This window comes from Desmodus rotundus, chromosome 4, assembly GCF_022682495.2.
Source record: "Desmodus rotundus isolate HL8 chromosome 4, HLdesRot8A.1, whole genome shotgun sequence".
In the NCBI taxonomy this organism is placed as follows: Eukaryota; Metazoa; Chordata; class Mammalia; order Chiroptera; family Phyllostomidae; genus Desmodus; species Desmodus rotundus.
Window position 1 is genome coordinate 47,601,876 of NC_071390.1, and position 18,737 is coordinate 47,620,612.

The 18,737-nt window shown below is 37.9% G+C and overlaps 1 protein-coding gene across 3 annotated transcripts in view; it reads left to right on the forward strand.

Annotated features, from left to right (window-relative positions):
* The window catches only part of MYPN (myopalladin), a 112,253-nt gene that overhangs the window by 33,228 nt on the left and 60,288 nt on the right, over nucleotides 1-18,737 (forward strand). For all 3 annotated transcript variants that reach the window (XM_053922952.1, XM_045196081.2, XM_024561176.3), the window contains one exon: nucleotides 16,915-17,090. In XM_053922952.1, the coding sequence (XP_053778927.1) occupies nucleotides 16,915-17,090 (176 nt within the window). The remainder of the gene's footprint in view (nucleotides 1-16,914; nucleotides 17,091-18,737) is intronic.

An 18,737-nucleotide genomic window follows, 5' to 3' on the forward strand; every position in this document is an offset into this window, starting at 1 on the left:
TCATATATTAAATTTTGCTTTTCAAAGGCAACATAAAGTAATATTAAATATTATTTCTACAATGGCATATAATTACTATCTGGTTATCTAAATGACCTCCTTGAGGGTGGGGGTTCTGTTGTTTTACATTTGTATCTTGAGCACCAAGCCCAGCTTCTGGCCCATAGTGTTTACTAAGAAATGTTAAGTAAAGTAATCCATAAAGAAAAACGAAAACAAGAAACTTAGGTTTAAATCAGAAGTGAGACTGTTGCCTTAAGATGTGGCAAGATGTTGAAACTGAACAACCCAGGGCAGTGTCTACCCTTCTACTCTGAGCGTGCCTGATGCCACTGCCTGGGACTCTGGTGAGATGGTCATCATCACAGAACCACGAAGGATACCAATCAGTGGCATCTGGTGAATCTAAGTAAGCCAGTGAACACTCAACTTATGGTACAAACACAACTTACTTAGATTAGTTTTATCCAAACCACTAATTTATGGACATAAATTGGACAAAAAAAATTGGACCAGATCATTCAGAATTCATTCTCCCCATTTCTTGACCACAATAATCTCAATTACCACAAAAAGTTCAGCCTTGGCCGGGTGTCTCTGTTGGAGCATTGTCCTGTACCCCAACAGGTTGCAGGTTCAATCCCAGTCAGGTCAGGAAGGGGTGGAGGGATCCGCCCACAGGGCCCCGCCACCACGGATGAGAATAAGTCTACCAAGACATGATCTGCTTGGGGAGGAAAGGTGGCCAAACTCTCAAAGGAGAGGGGCCAGGAGCCTTTTCCTCAATGGGCTTTTATTGGGTTCAGTTTGCACAGGAACACAGGTAAAGCTCATCAGTCATTGTCAGGCAGTGAGGATCAAACAATAGATAACATACAAAGAACTCTGAGGGCTTATTCTGAGTCCGGGTCAGTTAGCTGAAAGGCTATAAAACTTTGGGGAATAAAGTCATTTATGCTTGGAACCTTATCAGAAAACTGAGGACATTCTTAGCAAAGCAGGATTCACAGGGTTTTATGCATTCTTTCTTAGACCTGATCGCCCAGGGGAACCTGCCCCTTCCAGCACAGGGCTGCACTGCCCGCCCTCCGTCATTGTTTCAGGCTTAAGTCAGGCAGGGGAAGTAAGGCAGCCAAGAGATTAGGAAACTTCTTGCAGACAGAATGAGGACTCAGGCCATGTCAAAGCTGAGGGGCGAGGGTCCATCACCCCCTTTTTCTATAGCCCCCCACGTCCTTCCCTGTGGGCCCCATTCATGACCATGCCTGTCTTAGGTCATCCCTCCCTTGAGGAATCTTACCCGTCATTGGCTAACTGGTCAGGCTCAGGGCCAAGCAGGGTAAAGTAAAGTGGGCAGGGGTGGCGCTCCTGCCAGGGAGATAAGCTTTGTCTCCTTAGTGGCTTATGGTCTCAAGGTCTCTGACTCAGCCTTAGCCTTGGGGGATTACAGCTTCTGAAACCAGGCAAGACAGTTCCCAACAGGAAGGTAACCAACCAATCGATGTTTCTCTCTCTCTCTCTCCCCCCCATCCCTCCTCCCTTTCTGTCTAAAATCAGTAAATATATATCTTCAGGTGAGGATTTTAAAAAATAGATTCAGTGCTCCTGTGAGAAAAATCAGCCAGGAAGAACTGTAAGATCCTATCTCCCCAAAACAAAGTAATCTGGTGGTCCCTGAGAAACTACTTAGCTAGCCAATTATAAATTTACAAATTTAAAGGTGAAAAAAATGTACACAGCTTCCATGAAACAATACTAATTTTACCAGGGAAAAATTTCTTTACTGATAGAATTCATACCTGCATTCCTACCACTCGTTTGGTACCAGGAATTAGTTGGTATTCACTGAATATTTTAGTGCTTAATTTAATAATTGCAATTAAACTTTATTAAGAAAAAATTTAGAATTTTTCAAGTAGACCATTAGCCATCATTCTTTTCCTAAGCATAGAATTTACATAACTCTAATCAGAAAGCAAATATTTATTTAGCCTTTAGAATGTGCTCAGCACTGTGATCAATGCAATGACTGAGACAATACAAGTGTAACATGTGTCCTTGCCTTCAAGGAGCTTGCTAGCCAGTTACAGAAATCATCCTAATTGTTATAGTACCAACCATAAGAACTATCAGTCTTCAGAGAAGGGATGAAGGGCTAGAAAGGTCAAAGAAAGCTTCAGAGATGATTTGGGTTTTAGTTAAACCTTGAAGAGTGAGGAGGATTTAGGTAGAAACGTACTCATTCATTCATTCATTCATTCATTCAGCAAATACCTATGGATTTACTAAAGTGATTCACCAGGAATACAAAACAATTGTGTGTTATTTGAGGTCAAGGACCTTGTTTTGAAACCATGTCTAAAACTATTCTGAGAGGGTAGCTCAAAAGCTAACAGAGCAACCAGATAAATGTAATCAAAACGTTGCAATATTGTGTAATAAGAGCTGTAATACAAGTATGTATAGGATGCAATAACTCAAAGTAAAATATGGTTACTTTGCCTGGAGTGCAGGATAAAAAAAGAGTTAACATGGGAGGTACTACTTCATTTTGAGGAAAAGGAAAGCAAGTGCGAAGGCCCAGAGAAAAGTGTTCTCAGGCAACTGCAAGTACTTGGCTATGTGGAGAACATGGGGTAACGGGTGAGAAAAGATGAGGGAAAAGACTGAAGAAGTAGGCAAAGGAATGGGTTGTTTTAGGCCAGATGCATTCAACTTGTTCATATGAAGGTACAGACACTGGAATTGAAATATTTTTATGTGACAGGAAGGAGACTCATTGAACTAGAAAGACTGGAGTGAGATGATTTTGAAGAGCCTTGAAAGCAAAGCAGAGTGGTTTAGACTTGGTTTCAGAACCAAGTGGATACCATCCACATTTGTGTATAGGAAAGTAACAATATGAAAGGGAGCATTTAGGTAGAATCAATCTGGAAGAATGTTAGGCCAGAAATGAATGGAGTGGAGAGGCCACTAAAGAAGCTATCCCAGGCATCAAATGCTCTGATACAACTGGTGTGGGAGCACTGGGGAAACAATGACATGAACAAGCAATACTTAGGAGAAAAGGAATCAAGCTGAACTGGTGACTAACTAACTGGGAAGGATTAGTAAAAAACTTTACAAGTTTGAAGCTGGACACCTGGTAGAATGATGGGGGTCACTAGCAAGGACAAAGAAAATGGAAGAGGTGACTGGTTTATGGAGGATGTTGATTACTTGAGTGCGCGGAATTAAAGGGACCATATTCAAAAGACTGTCAGAAATGCGGGACTGAAGGTTAAATGAGAAGGCAGTGGAACTGGGAAAAGTCCATGGAATTACATGAACAACGGGAAAAGTCTGACACAATATCTCTGTAATTACAAAGGGACTAAAAATACAGGTAATACTTGGAACTAACTTCTAGTAGTGTTAGACTGGAATAGTGTTTTCCAAACTTCTTTTAGCAGTAAGTCCTCCTACTATCTCATCTGTTACATGTTACCCAATACACACATCACACACACACACACACGTTTTTGAAAGATAAAATTAGTACTTTGGGGATTGAATAGGGTTTCGTAGAAAGAGCCTCTAGCCCCTTCATGCTTGCTTTCCATGGAAACAAAGACATCTTTACCAGTTCCAAACTCAAGAACATACATTTTGATCCAGAAGATTCTTTAAAAATGCATTAAAATAACCCTGACTGGCGTGGCTCAGTTGGTTGGGCATTATCCCACAAAGCAAAAGGCTGTTGGTTCGATTCCTGGTCAGGGTACATGCCTGCAGTTTCAGTCCCTGATTGGGACAAGAGTCAACTGATGGATGTTTCTCTCACTCTCTTTCTTCCTCCCTTCTCATCTCCCTAAAAATAAATAAATAAACAAGATGCATTAAAATAAGAATGAGACATTTTGGGTTGCCACATGGGAACACCAACTGTCAATAAGAAAAACTATCCTTTTGCTATTTTCAAAGAAATAAAATAAGTCTTCCTGGAAATGGGGCTCTAACCTTGTAGCTATGTGCTCCTGTGTATAATTAGTATTTTACTTATGTCCTTGTCAGTCTAGTTTAGCATGTTGAAAGATCATTTTTACATATGTTCGTTGATTTCCTAGTGAAGTGGGAGAAATTGCTGTTTTGTAGGGATGGGATCCTGTATCACTAGCACTGTTTAAAGCTTGGGCATAGCTTCATTGGGGGATTTGTCTTAGAAAATGAAATACATTTATGCGTTACCCACAGATGAAAGAGTCTACAGGAATTCACAGCAAATGGCCATGATCCCATTTTGTATCCTGACTCCAAATTCTTTCCCCAGGAATGTACAGCTGGGTCATACTAAGTATATTTGCTTGTACACAACTTTCTGAAACAGCACAAATTTACCTTTTATAGATATCAACGGCTGCTTTGGCTGCTTAATTTTACTTTTTTTAAAGTATATAATTGATTATTCTATTAGAGTTGTCCCAATATTTCCCCCTATGCACCCATCTGCCCGGTACCCCCTTCCCTCCAGCAATCCCCTCACTTAGTGCATGTCCATGGGTCATACATGTAAGTTCTTTGGCTTCCCCATTGTCCATATTGTTCTTAACATCCCCCTGTCTATTTTGTACCTACCCAGTTATGCTTCTAAACCTCTATACCTTTTCCCCAATTTTCCCCTTTCCCCCCACTGATAACCCTCCAAATGATCTCCATATGTATGATTCTATTCCTGTTCTAGTTGTTTGCTGAGTTTCTTTTCGTTTTTGTTTTTTAGATTCAGTTGTTGATAGTTGTTTGTTGTCATTTTATTGTTCATAGTTTTAATATTCTTTTTCTTAAATTAGTCCCTTTAACATTTCATATAAGGGATTGGTGATGATGAACTCCTTTAGCTTTACCTTGTCTGGGAAGCACTTTATCTGTCCTTCAATTCTAAATGATAGCTTTGCTGGATAGACTAATCTGGGTTATAGGTCTGTGCCTTTCATGACTTGGAACACTTCTTTCCAGCCCCTTCTTGCCTGCAAAGTTTCATTTGAGAAATCAGCTGATAGTCTTATAGGAACCCCTTTGTGGGCTACTCTCTGCCTTTCTCTTGCTGCTTTTAAGACTCTCTCTTTATCCTTAATCTTTGGCATTTTAATTATGATGTGTCTTGGTGTGGACCTCTTTGGGTCCAACTTTTTTGGGACTCTCTGTGCTTCCTGGACTTGTGTGTCTATTTCCTTCACCAAATTAGGGAAGTCCTCTTTCATTAGTTTTTCAAGTAAGTTTTCAGTTTCTTGCTCTTCCTCTTCTCCTTCTGGCATCCTTATGATTTGGATGTTGGCCCTTTTGGAGATATCCCAGAGTCTTCTTAAAGTCTCTTCATTTTTTTGAATTCTTGTTTCTTCATTTTGTTCTGGTTGATCATTTATTTCTTCCTTACGTTCCAAATTGTTCATTTGAAGCCCAGCTTCCTTCCCTTCACTGTTGGTTTCCTATGTATTTTTCTTTATTTCCCTTAGTACAGCCTTCATTTTTTCCCTTATGCTTTTGCCATATTCAGTGAGATCTTTGAGCATTCTGACCACCACTGTTTTTAACTCTGCGTTTGATAGGTTGGCTATCTCTTCATCCCTTAGTTCTTTTTCTGGGGTTCTGTTCTGTTCCTTCACTTTGGCCATATCCCTTTGTTTCCTCATTTGGCAGCCTCCCTATGTCTGTGTACTAGGTACAGCTGCTTTGATTCCCTGTCTTAGTGCCCCAATTACATTGTGTGGGGCAGAGCCTTGGTCAGTTGCCAGGGCAGGGCAACCTGCTTCAAGGCTGTGTGGCTCCATGTGGGGAGGGGTCAAAGAGGAGCCAATGCTGCTGCTGGCTGACTTTTGGGGGCTTGCCTGGCACTCTCCCCTTTTCCAATCACTTCACCTACTTCCCATATGTGACTGGTGCCTGTCCAGCTGCTGTCTTGGTTGTGGTTCCCAAAGTAGGTGGGTTTGCTACTTCCCGGGCTCTCCTGAGAAACTGGCAGTTTCTTCCAGTGTCTCAACCCCCACTGGGTTTATGGCCAGAAGTTATGCAGCTTTATTTGTCCTGCGCTTGGAACCCTGGGCTTCGTGGTCTGGCCTGGGGCTGGTATTGCTTGCTCACAAGGTGTCCCTGATTTTTATCCACCATATGAATGTGGGACTGCCTGTTTTTCCTGCAGCCCTGCCTCACCACCCTTGGCTTGCCAATGCCACACCATGTCCTCTCTGCCAGGATTCCCTGTCTCTGCTCCCTCTAACCTGTCTGAATGAATATAGCTTCTTTAAATCCTTGGTTGTGGGACTATAGACTTCCATATAGTTATGGATGTTTTTCTAGGTAATTTTCTGGCAGTTCTGGGTGTTTTTAGTTTTTAAGTTAGTTGTATTCCTTGTTATGGTTATGCAATGAGGCAAAGTGTGTCTACCTATGCCTCCATCTTGACCAGAAGCCTGTTAGATTTTTCTATTGGTACTTCTGGACCTGTGCCTTCAAGTAGTGTGCTGAGGACATAAATTAGTTATAAGTAAAAATATGTTTATCTTAAATAACAGCAGAATTCTTTAAAGTATTATAAATAATTATACAGGGTGGGGCCAAAGTAGGTTTACAGTTGTGAGAACGTGAAACAGCTTATTTTATTATTTATTAATTATTGTATTATTTTCCATGTGAACAACTGTAAACCTACTTTGGCCCCACACTATTATATATAATTATAATGTAAAATATTATGTAAATATTTTTAAATATTACATTATTTAGGGGCTTTTTCTTCTTCCTTTTGGGAAAATCTAGATACCTTTTTCATTCATTCATCCAGAAAATATTAAGTGAAAATTATGAACCAGGTACTGCTATAGGCACCAAGATTAAAGGAGTGAACAAGAAAAATCCCCTGCCTTCATGGAGCTTAGATCTAGAAAGGAATCCAAATAATAAAACAAAAATTTCACAAATAATTGTATAATTACAATTGTGATAAATGTTATAAATGAGGGGCATCTAGCTAACTGACCAGACCTTGTAGGTACATTACGGAAGGTTTCCCCAAAAAGTGGTAGTTAAGCTAAGACATAAAAGATGACCAGGAGTTAGCCCAGCACAGTAGAGTGTGGGGAAAAGTGTTGCAGGGTGAGGGAACAGCAAATTGGAAGTCCTGGAGGCAGGCAGCAACACAATTGTTGGCTTAAAGAAATTGAAGAAAGTGGCACCACCAGAACATGAAAAGGGAAGAGGAAATGGTTTGAGATACGTTTAGAGAGGGAACAGAAGCTAGATTTTGGGAAACTCCTAGAACGTGCTACTAAAAGTAGGTCCCTGGATCGGCAGTGTGAGCATCACCCAGGACCTTGGTGGATATGCAAATTCACAGGTTCCACCTTGGACCTATTGATTCAGGATCTGTGAGGGTGAGGCCCATACATCTGTATTTTTACAAACTGCTCTTTCTGTGCTGAGCATGTCTGCAATTTCTTCAAAGATATCCTGACCTGGAAACACCTCCCCTTAGGGACCTCACACCTGCTGGGTTCCTTGACCCAGATGTTGTAATCTCCAGTTAACATGTTATACAACTGTAACTGAATAACAATAAAAATTAAAAATGAAAAATAAAAAGCAATGGTAAAAAAAAAAAACATGTTAGCACCTGCTCCTCAGTCCTTCCTCCAACAGAACACCCTTCACAGACTCTGTTGCAGTCACTTCACTGTAACACATGGTGCTTTGAGGAAGGATCTGTTTTGAGATGAAAAACCAGGCTAGTTTATGTCTCTAAACAATATTGATACAGAAGTATTTACAGGCAAAATGACAAAAATCCTGGATTTACATTAAAACAATCCAAGGTGGGAAGAAGTGGAGAATATAAAAGAAACAGTGTCATTTGTTGAAGCTAAATAACATATGCATGGGGTTTATTATGCCAGCTTCTCTACTTTGTGTATGTTTGAAAGTTTCTATAATAAAACATTTAAAAAATGATATTAGCAAGTTTTGTTTTGAAATGTCATATAAGTGGAATTATAATGTATATATTCTTCTACTACTTGAATTTTCCCCTTAAAATATATACCCACGTTTTGCATAAACTAATTCACTCATTTTCTATATGAGTGAATGACTATATAGTATTTAACTGCAAGGCTAGAAGCTATTGATATACATTTGGGTTGCTTCCAGTTTTTTTCCTAATATGAACAATATTATTTAAAAACATTCTAATACATTCTCCTGTTGCATGAGCATGTGTGTCTAAGCGTGAAATTGCAGGCAGAGTATGTACAATTTCAACTTTATGATAATGTGAGCATATTTTCCAAAAGAGTTGTTTCAATTAACATTCCCACCAACATTGTATATGAGTTCTGGTTGTTCTACGTGGGGGAACTTTGCCCACAGAGCCCCCCATCCACCATGGATGAGAATAAGTCTACCAAGACATGATCTGCTTGGGGAGGAAAGGTGGCCAAACTCTCAAAGGAGAGGGGCCAGGAGCCTTTTCCTCAATGGGCTTTTATTGGGTTCAGTTTGCACAGGAACACAGGTAAAGCTCATCAGTCATTGTCAGGCAGTGAGGATCAAACAATAGATAACATACAAAGAACTCTGAGTGCTTATTCTGAGTCAGGGTCAGTTAGCTGAAAGGCTATAAAACTTTGGGGAATAAAGTCATTTATGCTTGGAACCTTATCAGAAAACTGAGGACATTCTTAGCAAAGCAGGATTCACAGGGTTTTATGCATTCTTTCTTAGACCTGATCGCCCAGGGGAACCTGCCCCTTCCAGCACAGGGCTGCACTGCCCACCCTCCGTCATTGTTTCAGGCTTAAGTCAGGCAGGGGAAGTAAGGCAGCCAAGAGATTAGGAAACTTCTTGCAGACAGAATGAGGACTCAGGCCATGTCAAAGCTGAGGGGCGAGGGTCCATCACCCCCCTTTTCCTATAGCCCCCCAAGTCCTTCCCTGAGGGCCCCATTCATGACCATGCCTGTCTTAGGTCATCTCTCCCTTGAGGAATCTTACCCGTCATTGGCTACCTGATCAGGCTCAGGGCCAAGCAGGGTAAAGTAAAGTGGGCAGGGTGGCGCCCCTGCCAGGGAGATAAGCTTTGTCTCCTTTGTGGCTTCTGGTCCCAAGGTCTCTGACTCAGCCTTAGCCTTGGGGGGTTACAGCTTCTGAAACCAGGCAGGGCGGTTCCCAACAGTTCTATATTGTTGCCAATACAGACATTATAAGACTAAAATTTTTGCGTATCTGATGGGTATAAAGTGTTATCTTGTTATAATTTTAATTTTCATTTCCATAGTTACTAACAAGTTGAGAGTTTTTAAAAATACATTTATTGACTATTTGAGGTTCATTTTCTATGACGGGTCTGTTTATATTTTTTACTCACTTTTCTGTCAGTTTGTTTCTTTTTTTTCTTATTGATTTGTAAGACTTCTAAAAATACGATTAGGATTCCAATCATATGACATATATGTTGTGAAAATATGCTCTCCCTCTTTGATTTGTCTTTTTATAGTTTCTATGATATCTTTTGATAGCTGGTTTTTCTTAATTTTAGTGTCAAATTAATTAATTTTCTATGGTTTTGATTTTTATAGTTTGTGTCTTAAGGAATATTTTTCTACCATCAAAGTAATAAAGATATTCTTGCATATTGTCTTATAAAAGTTTTATAGTTTTGCCTTTCACATCTAAGCTTTTAATTTTCTTTATTTTTTTAACCACTTTTTTTATTGTGTTTTTTTCCATTACCATTTTCGGGGAGGGGAGTATAAAGAGACTAAACTTTTAATTTATTTAAAATTTATTTTTGTGTAAGGTGTGAAGCAGGGAACCCATTTCAATTTTTTTTAGACTGGATAATGAATTGTTCTAGTTTACTGGAAAGTACATCATTTCCCTAGTGATCTTTAATGCCAGCTTCATCATAATTCAAAACTCTGTAAATGTGTGTGTCTAGTTCTGGGCTCTTTATTCTTTTTCTTGAGTTATTTATCTCATTAAAATAGATTTTTTATAGTTCTTGATTTCTACTTTTTTCATTTTAAGGATTTGGAACTCTTCTTGGCTTTTTTTATTTTAAATTTTATTTCAAAATTTAAATAATATTTTAAAATTTAAAAGTAAAGACCTTTGTCTTTTTTTTTTTGCAATTTAATTTTTAATATATTAATTCTACCAGAGATCTTCAGAAATATTTTTAATGTAATTTAGGAGTATAAAAGCAGTTTTTCTGTTTTGATTATTTTTGAAGTAAAAAATCCTTTAATTTTTTTTTCTTTCTTATTCTACTTGTCTCTTTCCTCTGCAATATAAATTTTAGAATCATCTCGTCAAATTCCACAAAGTATTTTTTAAAATCTGTTAAGATTTTTCAGAACTGCACAGAAGTGGTAGGTTGATTTAGGGAGAATTTGACATCCTTAAAATGTTAAGGCGTATCCCTGGCCAGGTAGCTCAGTTGGTTCAAAGGTTGCCTCAACGCACCGAAGTTATGAGTTTGATCCCTGGTCAGGCCACACACAAGAAGCAACCAATGAATGTATAAATAAGTGGAACAACAAATTGATGTTTCTCTCTCTCTCTAAAATCAATAAGTAAAAATTTAAAATGAATAGATAAAATTAAATATTGAGTCCTTATATTCAGGATCTTGGTGTCTTTCTCCATCTACTTAGGTATTATTTAATGTCTTTCTATAATGATTTGTAATTTTTACTTTGCATCTTACAAATCTTTGGTTAGATTTATTCATAGTTTTCTCATTTTATGCTATTATAAATTCCTTTTCAAAAATCACATTCTATGTTTGTTATGTATGAGATACAATTGTCCTTTGTAGATTTGCTTTTCTGCCAACAACCTTGCTACAATGAGAATTTACCTATAGATTTTGGCGGCGGGTGGGGGGAGTCTTCTTCCTTTCTAATCCTGTGCCTTATATTTCATTTTTGTTGTTGAGCTGGCTAAGCCTTCTAGGACAATGTTGAATAGAAGTGGTGATACTAGGTACTATAGTCTTGTTTACGATATTAAAGGAATGACTTCCATTTTTCACCATTATGTAGCATTTTGTTATAATTTCCTTTCGTTTAGGAATATTAAGATTTTCTACAATTTAATGGATGTTGAATTTTTCTTGAGATTATTTTATTAATTTCCCCCCTTTATTCTGATGTATGGTAAAGAACATTGATTTTATAATGTTAAACAAAATTGGAATTCTTGAGACAAACAAATGCAACATCATGAAAGGGACTCCAAATTGAACAAATAGAATAATTTATTCTGAAAGATTAACAGCAAAATGAAGAAAGGAAGAAATTGTACTTTTAATATGTCATTGGAAGGAACCAAGTACATTGCATTAATAACAAAACTAGAAAATTTAATACATTCATTTGTTTATTCATTTATTCAATAATTATTTATTCAGTACTCACTATGCATCAGGAACTATTCCAAGAATTGGGATTTGTCAGGAAACAGAGCAAAATTTCCTGACAAATTTTATTCTAGATGAGGTGAAAGACAATATATAGTAAAGGAGAAAATAAAAATTTCTAGTCATCTGCTCAAAGTAATTAGTCCTTTAAAAATTATTTTAGGAATTATTCTCATCTTCACATTGTCCGATTTGCTGTCTAAAGTTGACTATGTGGCAAGGGGTAATCTTGATGATTTTATGTTAGCCAACTATGCATTTATGCTTTTCTTAAATTACCAAGAAGTTATCCCTGGAAGAACTCAAATTTAATAAAAGTTAAAGCATAGGTAAATCCTCCCCACTTGTACCCCTATATTCCTTTCAGTGGAATATAGTCATTGGATATGAAAATGTTTGTTAATTCAGTGACAGTCAAAGAAGATATACAAAACACTGAGTTGTGTTATGAAATCCAGTATAACTTCAAGTCCTGTTAGAAAACATTTCATATTATCATTTTGTCCAATATATTCCAGTTAACTCAGTATATGAAGAGTCAGTTTGGTCAAAGAGAGAGCTGAAGATGTCAATAAGTAAATATACTACCTTTTAGCTCTTTCTGGTTTTACACTCTTCATTTAAGATCAGGCATTGTTAGACAAAGATGGTTATATATAATCAAAGAAAGATCTTTTCTAGAGCTCAAGCCTTCTTGAAAAATGAAAACAAAACAGACTTTAGGCTATAATAATCCTAATTTAAATTCATTCATTTAACATATATACAACAAACATTTTTTAAAGCAGCTAGGATGCCATACCTGGCTAAGAGCCAGATAAACAAGTGGTAAGCAAAACAAACGTGATACTATATTTTGCCATGTGTAATGCACACCCATGCTTTGTGTGCAATATACACAAGATTATTATACCCATTATTATACTCATAGTATATAATCATTATGCCAATATATAATGCACATCCTTATTTTTCCCCTGGAAAGTTTGGGCAAAAAGTGGGCATTATCCATTGCAAAATATGGTAATTTCTGCCCTGTGGTCTTTATTGTCCGGTAAAGGAGAGGGATATGTATATAAAATAAATACATAATTATAAGTGATACATAGGTGCTGTGATGGAAATGAACATGATATTAGGAGAGGGAACAATAAGAGGTAGGACAGTGTACTGGAAGGGCTGGAGCAGATCTAAAGAAAGGCTCTGAGTAATCCTTCTTTTAATGAGCGTTATTACTGGTGAGTCAGAATAACACGTTCAAATTACATTTAGAAGTTGTTAACGTGCTAAACAATGAGTCATAATATTTATACAAGCCATATTTTAGATAAGAGTCACCTAACAGCAGAATGATGATATGCGACCCAAAAGTCCAGTTAAAAATGAAAATGGTGTCTCTTCAGTGTCTTCATTCTCAGGCTTGTAGCTAGCCAAGTTAGCAGATCTGGTGATCTCTCCTCAGTGCATTCAAGGTGGGTCGTTCTTTATCATCTGGACCTGCCCCATTTCCCCAGATCACTGACTCATTCCTGCTCAGACGTGAATCACTGCTATTCTATAACCGTCCTGAGAATTTGGCATTCTAAAACACGCAGCTGGGCCAGGGCATTTCTATGAAAGCACTCCTTAACATGGATAGACATTTAAAGAGAGTAGTTTTCCTCCTTACCCTCAAAGGTCTTCAGAGTAGCTGGGTAAATTTTAATAGCTTTTCAGAAGGCAGCCTGCTTGGTACATTATTTCTGAGTGGGTCATGGTATTAAAGTCAGAGTGATGGTTACTGATTGTCCTTCGGAGTTGGCTGAAGTCATCCTGGCCATTGGAGTAAGGACAAAAACGCTTCTGACAGGGAGTTTGGGCATTTGACTTATTCCACTTACTGCCTTCTGGCTGTCCGGTCGCTCGTAGATGTTTCCACTCTCATTTTGGTAAGGAAGAGAAACATTATCTAAAGAAATGAGATAATCTTATAATATTTATGTATGGGAAGGAAGTTTTGGTTTTGAAATATTTATATTTGCTTTATCAAATTAATACAGGTACATTGCATAAAAAGTCAAATATTAAAGAACAGACCAATTTTAACTCTTTCTGCAGTGTTCTATTTATTTACCTCTAGATTTATAAATAATATGCCAGTGGTTCTCAAACTTTTTGTTCTCAAGATCTCTTTGTAGTCTTAAAAGTTATTGAGCCTCAAAAGAGAGGTTTTATTTATGTGGGTTATATCTATAATTATCACCTTAGAAATTAAAACTGAGAAATGTTTTACTTATTTACTTGTCCATTTTTAAATAATAATAGTGAACATGCTGATAAGTAATTTTAGTCAAAAAACTATTTTCAAAAATTTTGTGAGAAGAGTAGCATTGTTTTACATTTTTTGCAAATCTCTTTAATGTCTGTCTTCACTGAAGACAGCTGGATTCTCCTACTTGCTTCTGCATTCAGTTTGGTATAATATGCTATTTGGGTTGAATGAAGTTTTTAAAATCCAGCCTTATATAGATATATATTTGGAAAAAGGAGGAACGTTTTAATAGCCTTCTCGGATAATGCAGCTATTCTTGTTTAATACTACGTCCAAATTCATCTACCTCCAGTTTCTTCGAGGTGAGTAGCAGTGTGAAATCTGAAACCATACCAATGAATTTTATACTCTGCTACAGTAAAACCCTTTGTCTTTAATTTTGGGTAACATCATCTATTGATCATTTGGAAGATGAGTAATGCAGGTCTTCCGAATGTTGACACACTTTATTATATGATATTTTTAAAAATCACATTGTTATTATCATCATTGATTTCCTTAAAAGTCTTTAAGCATTGGGAAGCCCTGAACTTACTGTGGGGGATTCAGGTTTTCCAAAACTCTTATTTTTCCAAAACTCTTATATTTCCCTGAAAGCTCAAATTTTTTCAGTGGCAACAAATGTTATCAATTATTTTTACTTGAAGTGATGGGTGTACTTTCTTCATTTTTGAGAAAATGAATACTCAATAGCCAAGTCAGAACAACCATGATCCGTCAGTTGCTTGTCAGTGCCTAGTTCGACTAAAAAAAATCACACTGTGTGTTTTCATATCCAGTAGAAATGCCTTATGCTACTTCCCATTCATCATCCAGAATATTAGAAAGACATGGACTCAAGGATGAGATTGTTTTTAAGTAACAATTTTTACTGCTTCATCAAGGATATTTTTAAGTAAAACTGGATTTTTCTAAAAAACTGTGAGTGTGGTAGTGAAGAACACAATGACTCCTAGTCAATTTCGATACTACCTTAATTTGTGCTGCTAAAGCACCAGGAATTTTACCCACTGTGGCTTTTGCACCATTAGTGTAAATGTCAACATGTGAAAAGACAAATATCTTAATATTGTATGAAAATAGTTTTGCCTTCACAGAACGTGAACTACACTTTGAGAACCAGGGTAATGCTTATGCCATTTTTGCTTGCTGGGCTGATGTTAGCTGTTTTCTATTGACCTCCTGTTCAGGAAGATGGGGGTTTAGCACCCTTTCACTAAACCAGCACCTCCGTTGTTCCTTTCTGCGTTACCTCAGTGTAATCATAGCACACTTTTCTTTAAAAGAAGATTCAGACAGACTCTTCCATAGAGAGAGACTCATATACTGAGAGCAGGATGGCAGCTAAGGAGGGAGCAAGGGGTGGAGGGATTGAGGAAAAAAGGAAAAAGGGCTCGTGGACATGGACAACAGTGTGGTGATCGTGGAGGTGAGGGACGAGGGGGGTATAAGGGGACTAAATGGTAATGGAAAAAATACAGTGAAAAAAAGATTTAATGTTTACCTTTTTTGTTACTACATACATGTTATTCACTGCCAAGCCCAGTAGGATAAAATGAATGTTTCCTTGCTGATACAACTTTTTACTTTGACCTGGAGTTGTTTACTATCTTGTTTTTTATGTGCTTAGTTCTGTGGTCCCATCACAAATTTGTCTCCAGTCTCCAATACATTTATAAAACATCTCCTAAATATTCTGTTCCAAAGCCATCAGGCCCGTTTGTTTTTCCCTAGAGAAATCCCTCCTGAAGCCTTGTTTCCAATGTGGAGCAGCTGCTCCTGCAGGCAGCAACTCGGCCTTCATTCTGGGGCATCCCCGAACTGAAGACAGGGTGCCGACCTGCTGGGGGATCTAAAGGCTCGTCTCCCAAACTTGAAATAAGTTATGCCATTTTAAGTTCCAGGTCTCCTCCCTCGTTGTTAGCGTGTTTCCACATCCCCAAACTTATGTCTCCAGATCCCGAAACTTGCTGGAGTTCTGATGTGCAAACTAGCTTCTTTACCATTGACATCCCCAAATAGGCACTTACTTGGTTTTCAGATTTTTCAACTCCCACATTTCTTCCACAACACTAACACTCTATACACACTATTCTGCGCCTTACTGTTAAAATTTTAACTGTATATCTTGGCCTTCTTTCTATATCCATACATAGTGATCTCATTCTCTTTTTAGAGCTGCATAGTTCTGTATGGCTGAACCAGTATCCTACTGATGGATACTTTGGTTGTTTCCAATCATTTGCTATTTAAATGAGTGACCTGTATGTACATTTGTCATTTTGTATGTCCACAAGTGTATCTGTATGATAGATTCCCACAAGTGAGATTGGACAGATGCACCTGTAATTTTGGCACTTGTTGCCATATTCCTTTCGTAGGAGTTGTGCCATTTTTAATTTCTACTAGCGGTGTATGAGAGTGGTCAAACTCACACTTTTTGTACCAGAAATGGTACATCCCTGTAGTTTTAGGGTCGCTTCCTCTTATTATGCACCTCCACATATTAAACTTTATTTTATATATTATTCTGTGTAAACTTTTGGTCAAAAAACTATGTTAGAATAAAAAATTTTTCTTTAAGTATAAAGAATTAAAATAAAATACCATAACCTAAAAAAATATACTTAGGTCATTTGCCCAAGTTGGGCCACTCTTGTATGACTATGACCCACCCTCCTTACTTTGATGACTCAAGTGACTAACAAAATGTTTTTATTTATCTAGGTCAGATGAGATTTTGTAGTAGCGAATGAGCGCACTCAACTTCATGAACCTTTAATACGCCTTTGATTCCTCTCCAAACAACCTGAACACATACTTACTTATAGAAAGCTGTAAGTCTTTTTAGGAGAAACCAAGTTCTACATTAAAAACCCTGCTCTTCATAGTTGGCTGTATTTGCTTTCTCATCCATCTTCTCATGGTCGTATTATTCTTAACAGAAGTCACTTTCTAATTTTCTGAGTAAAGGATCAATGTGATTAGAATACTGCCAGGTGTTCTCATTGTTACAATTAAATTATACCACAGTAATGGATTATTGCGTGTTCTCACTCTAAGTTTGTCACAGTTTTCTTCTTAGGGGACATCTGGAGCTATCTGTGTTATTAATTCTTACATTTAAGTCATGTCCAATATCCCCTTCCTTGCAGGTGGTATTGTGAAGGCAAGGAGCTTGAAAATTCCCCAGACATTCATATTGTCCAGGCAGGAAATCTGCACTCACTGACCATTGCTGAAGCCTTTGAAGAGGACACGGGACGATATTCCTGCTTTGCTTCTAACATCTATGGGACAGATTCAACTTCTGCTGAGATTTATATAGAAGGTAAAGCAAAATACTCTTGGAACATGGCACTTGCTGGTGAGACATATAATTATAAAAATAAATATTTATTGAGGGCTTACTTTACCACACATTCTTCTAGGCAGTGGGGATAACAAAAGTGAATCAAATAGACAAAAATTCCTAGGTTCATGGAAAGATGGAATTTACATTGTAATGAAGAGATATAAAGTAAACGAGGTCAATAAATAAGATATATGACGTGATAGGTATATGAAGGGGTTCAGATCACCAATTCCAATGTGTGTGTGTGTTCAAGGCAAGGAGGGGGATTGCTTCCCATATCAACAAGCAATTCTCCATGACACCAGTTGAGTATCCTACAATTTAACTCACTATCTACCTGGAGATGGTGTGAGGTCCAATAGGTTAAGGGCTCAGTTCTATGAGATTGTTCCTACCTCACTTCAGGGGTCACAAATAATATGTCTCCAGGTTACCCACAGTTTCTATCTTGCTTGGCTACAAATTAGAGGTTCCCATGACCCCCAACTGAGGTTTGATTAATTTGCTAGAATGTGTCACAAAACTCAGGAAAAAAATTAACCGGTTTGTTAAATGATATGATAAAGTATACAGAAGAAGAGACAAAGAGGGTGAGCTCTGGAAGGGTCCAGAGCGTAGAAACTTCTGTCCCTGTGTAGTTGGGGAGTGATACCCTCATGGTGTGGATGTGTTTACCAACCTGAAAGCTCTCCAAACCCCCATACTATTGGGATTTTAAGGAGGCTTCCTCACATATGCATGATCAATTATTAATTCCATTTCATGCCCCTCTTCACTCTCTAGGGGATTGGAGATGGGGCTGAAAATTCCAAGCTTCTAATCATGGCTCTGTCTTTTTGGTGACCAGCCCCCATTCAGGAACCAGAGAGGAGCCCACCCAGTTATCTTATTAGGACAAAAAAAATGCACCCAGCACCCTTATCACTTAGGACTTCATAAGAGTTTTAGGAGCCCTGTATCAGGAATGGGGTCAAAGACAAATTAGAAAAAGAGATGCTCTAAAGTGCTCATCACTTAGGAAATTTTAAGGGTTTTAGGGGCTCTGTGCCAGGATCCAGGGGCAGTGACCAGTATATATTTTATTCTCTCTCTCTCTCTCTCTCTCTCTCTATATATATATATATATATATGTATATATCGATAGATAGATAGAGATATATAGATATATATATATACACAGAGAGAGATGTATATATATATATATATAGAGAGAGAGAGAGAGAGAGAGAGGTGCATACACACACACACACACACACACACACTATGGGAGAAATGTGTAGAAAGCAAGAAAAAGGATAGGAAGCATGAACGTGTGTGGGGGGGCTGCAATACTAGATAGGGTGATCAAGGAAGACCCTACTAACTAGGTGACATGGAGGTGAAGACCTGGAGGAAAGGAAGCAGTGAGCCCCAACGATATTCAAGGGAAAAGAACTCTAGGCAGAGAAATCAGCAAGTGCAGTGGCCCTGAGGTGGGAGTGTGCCTGTCTGAAGATACAGAGATGAGCCAATGTGTCCAGGGTGGAGGAAACAAGGAAGAAAGGATCGGTTAGGTCAAAAGTTCAAGATGGGCTCCAGATGGGAGGAGGAAGGTGAGCAGATTATATAGGTCCTTGTGAGTCA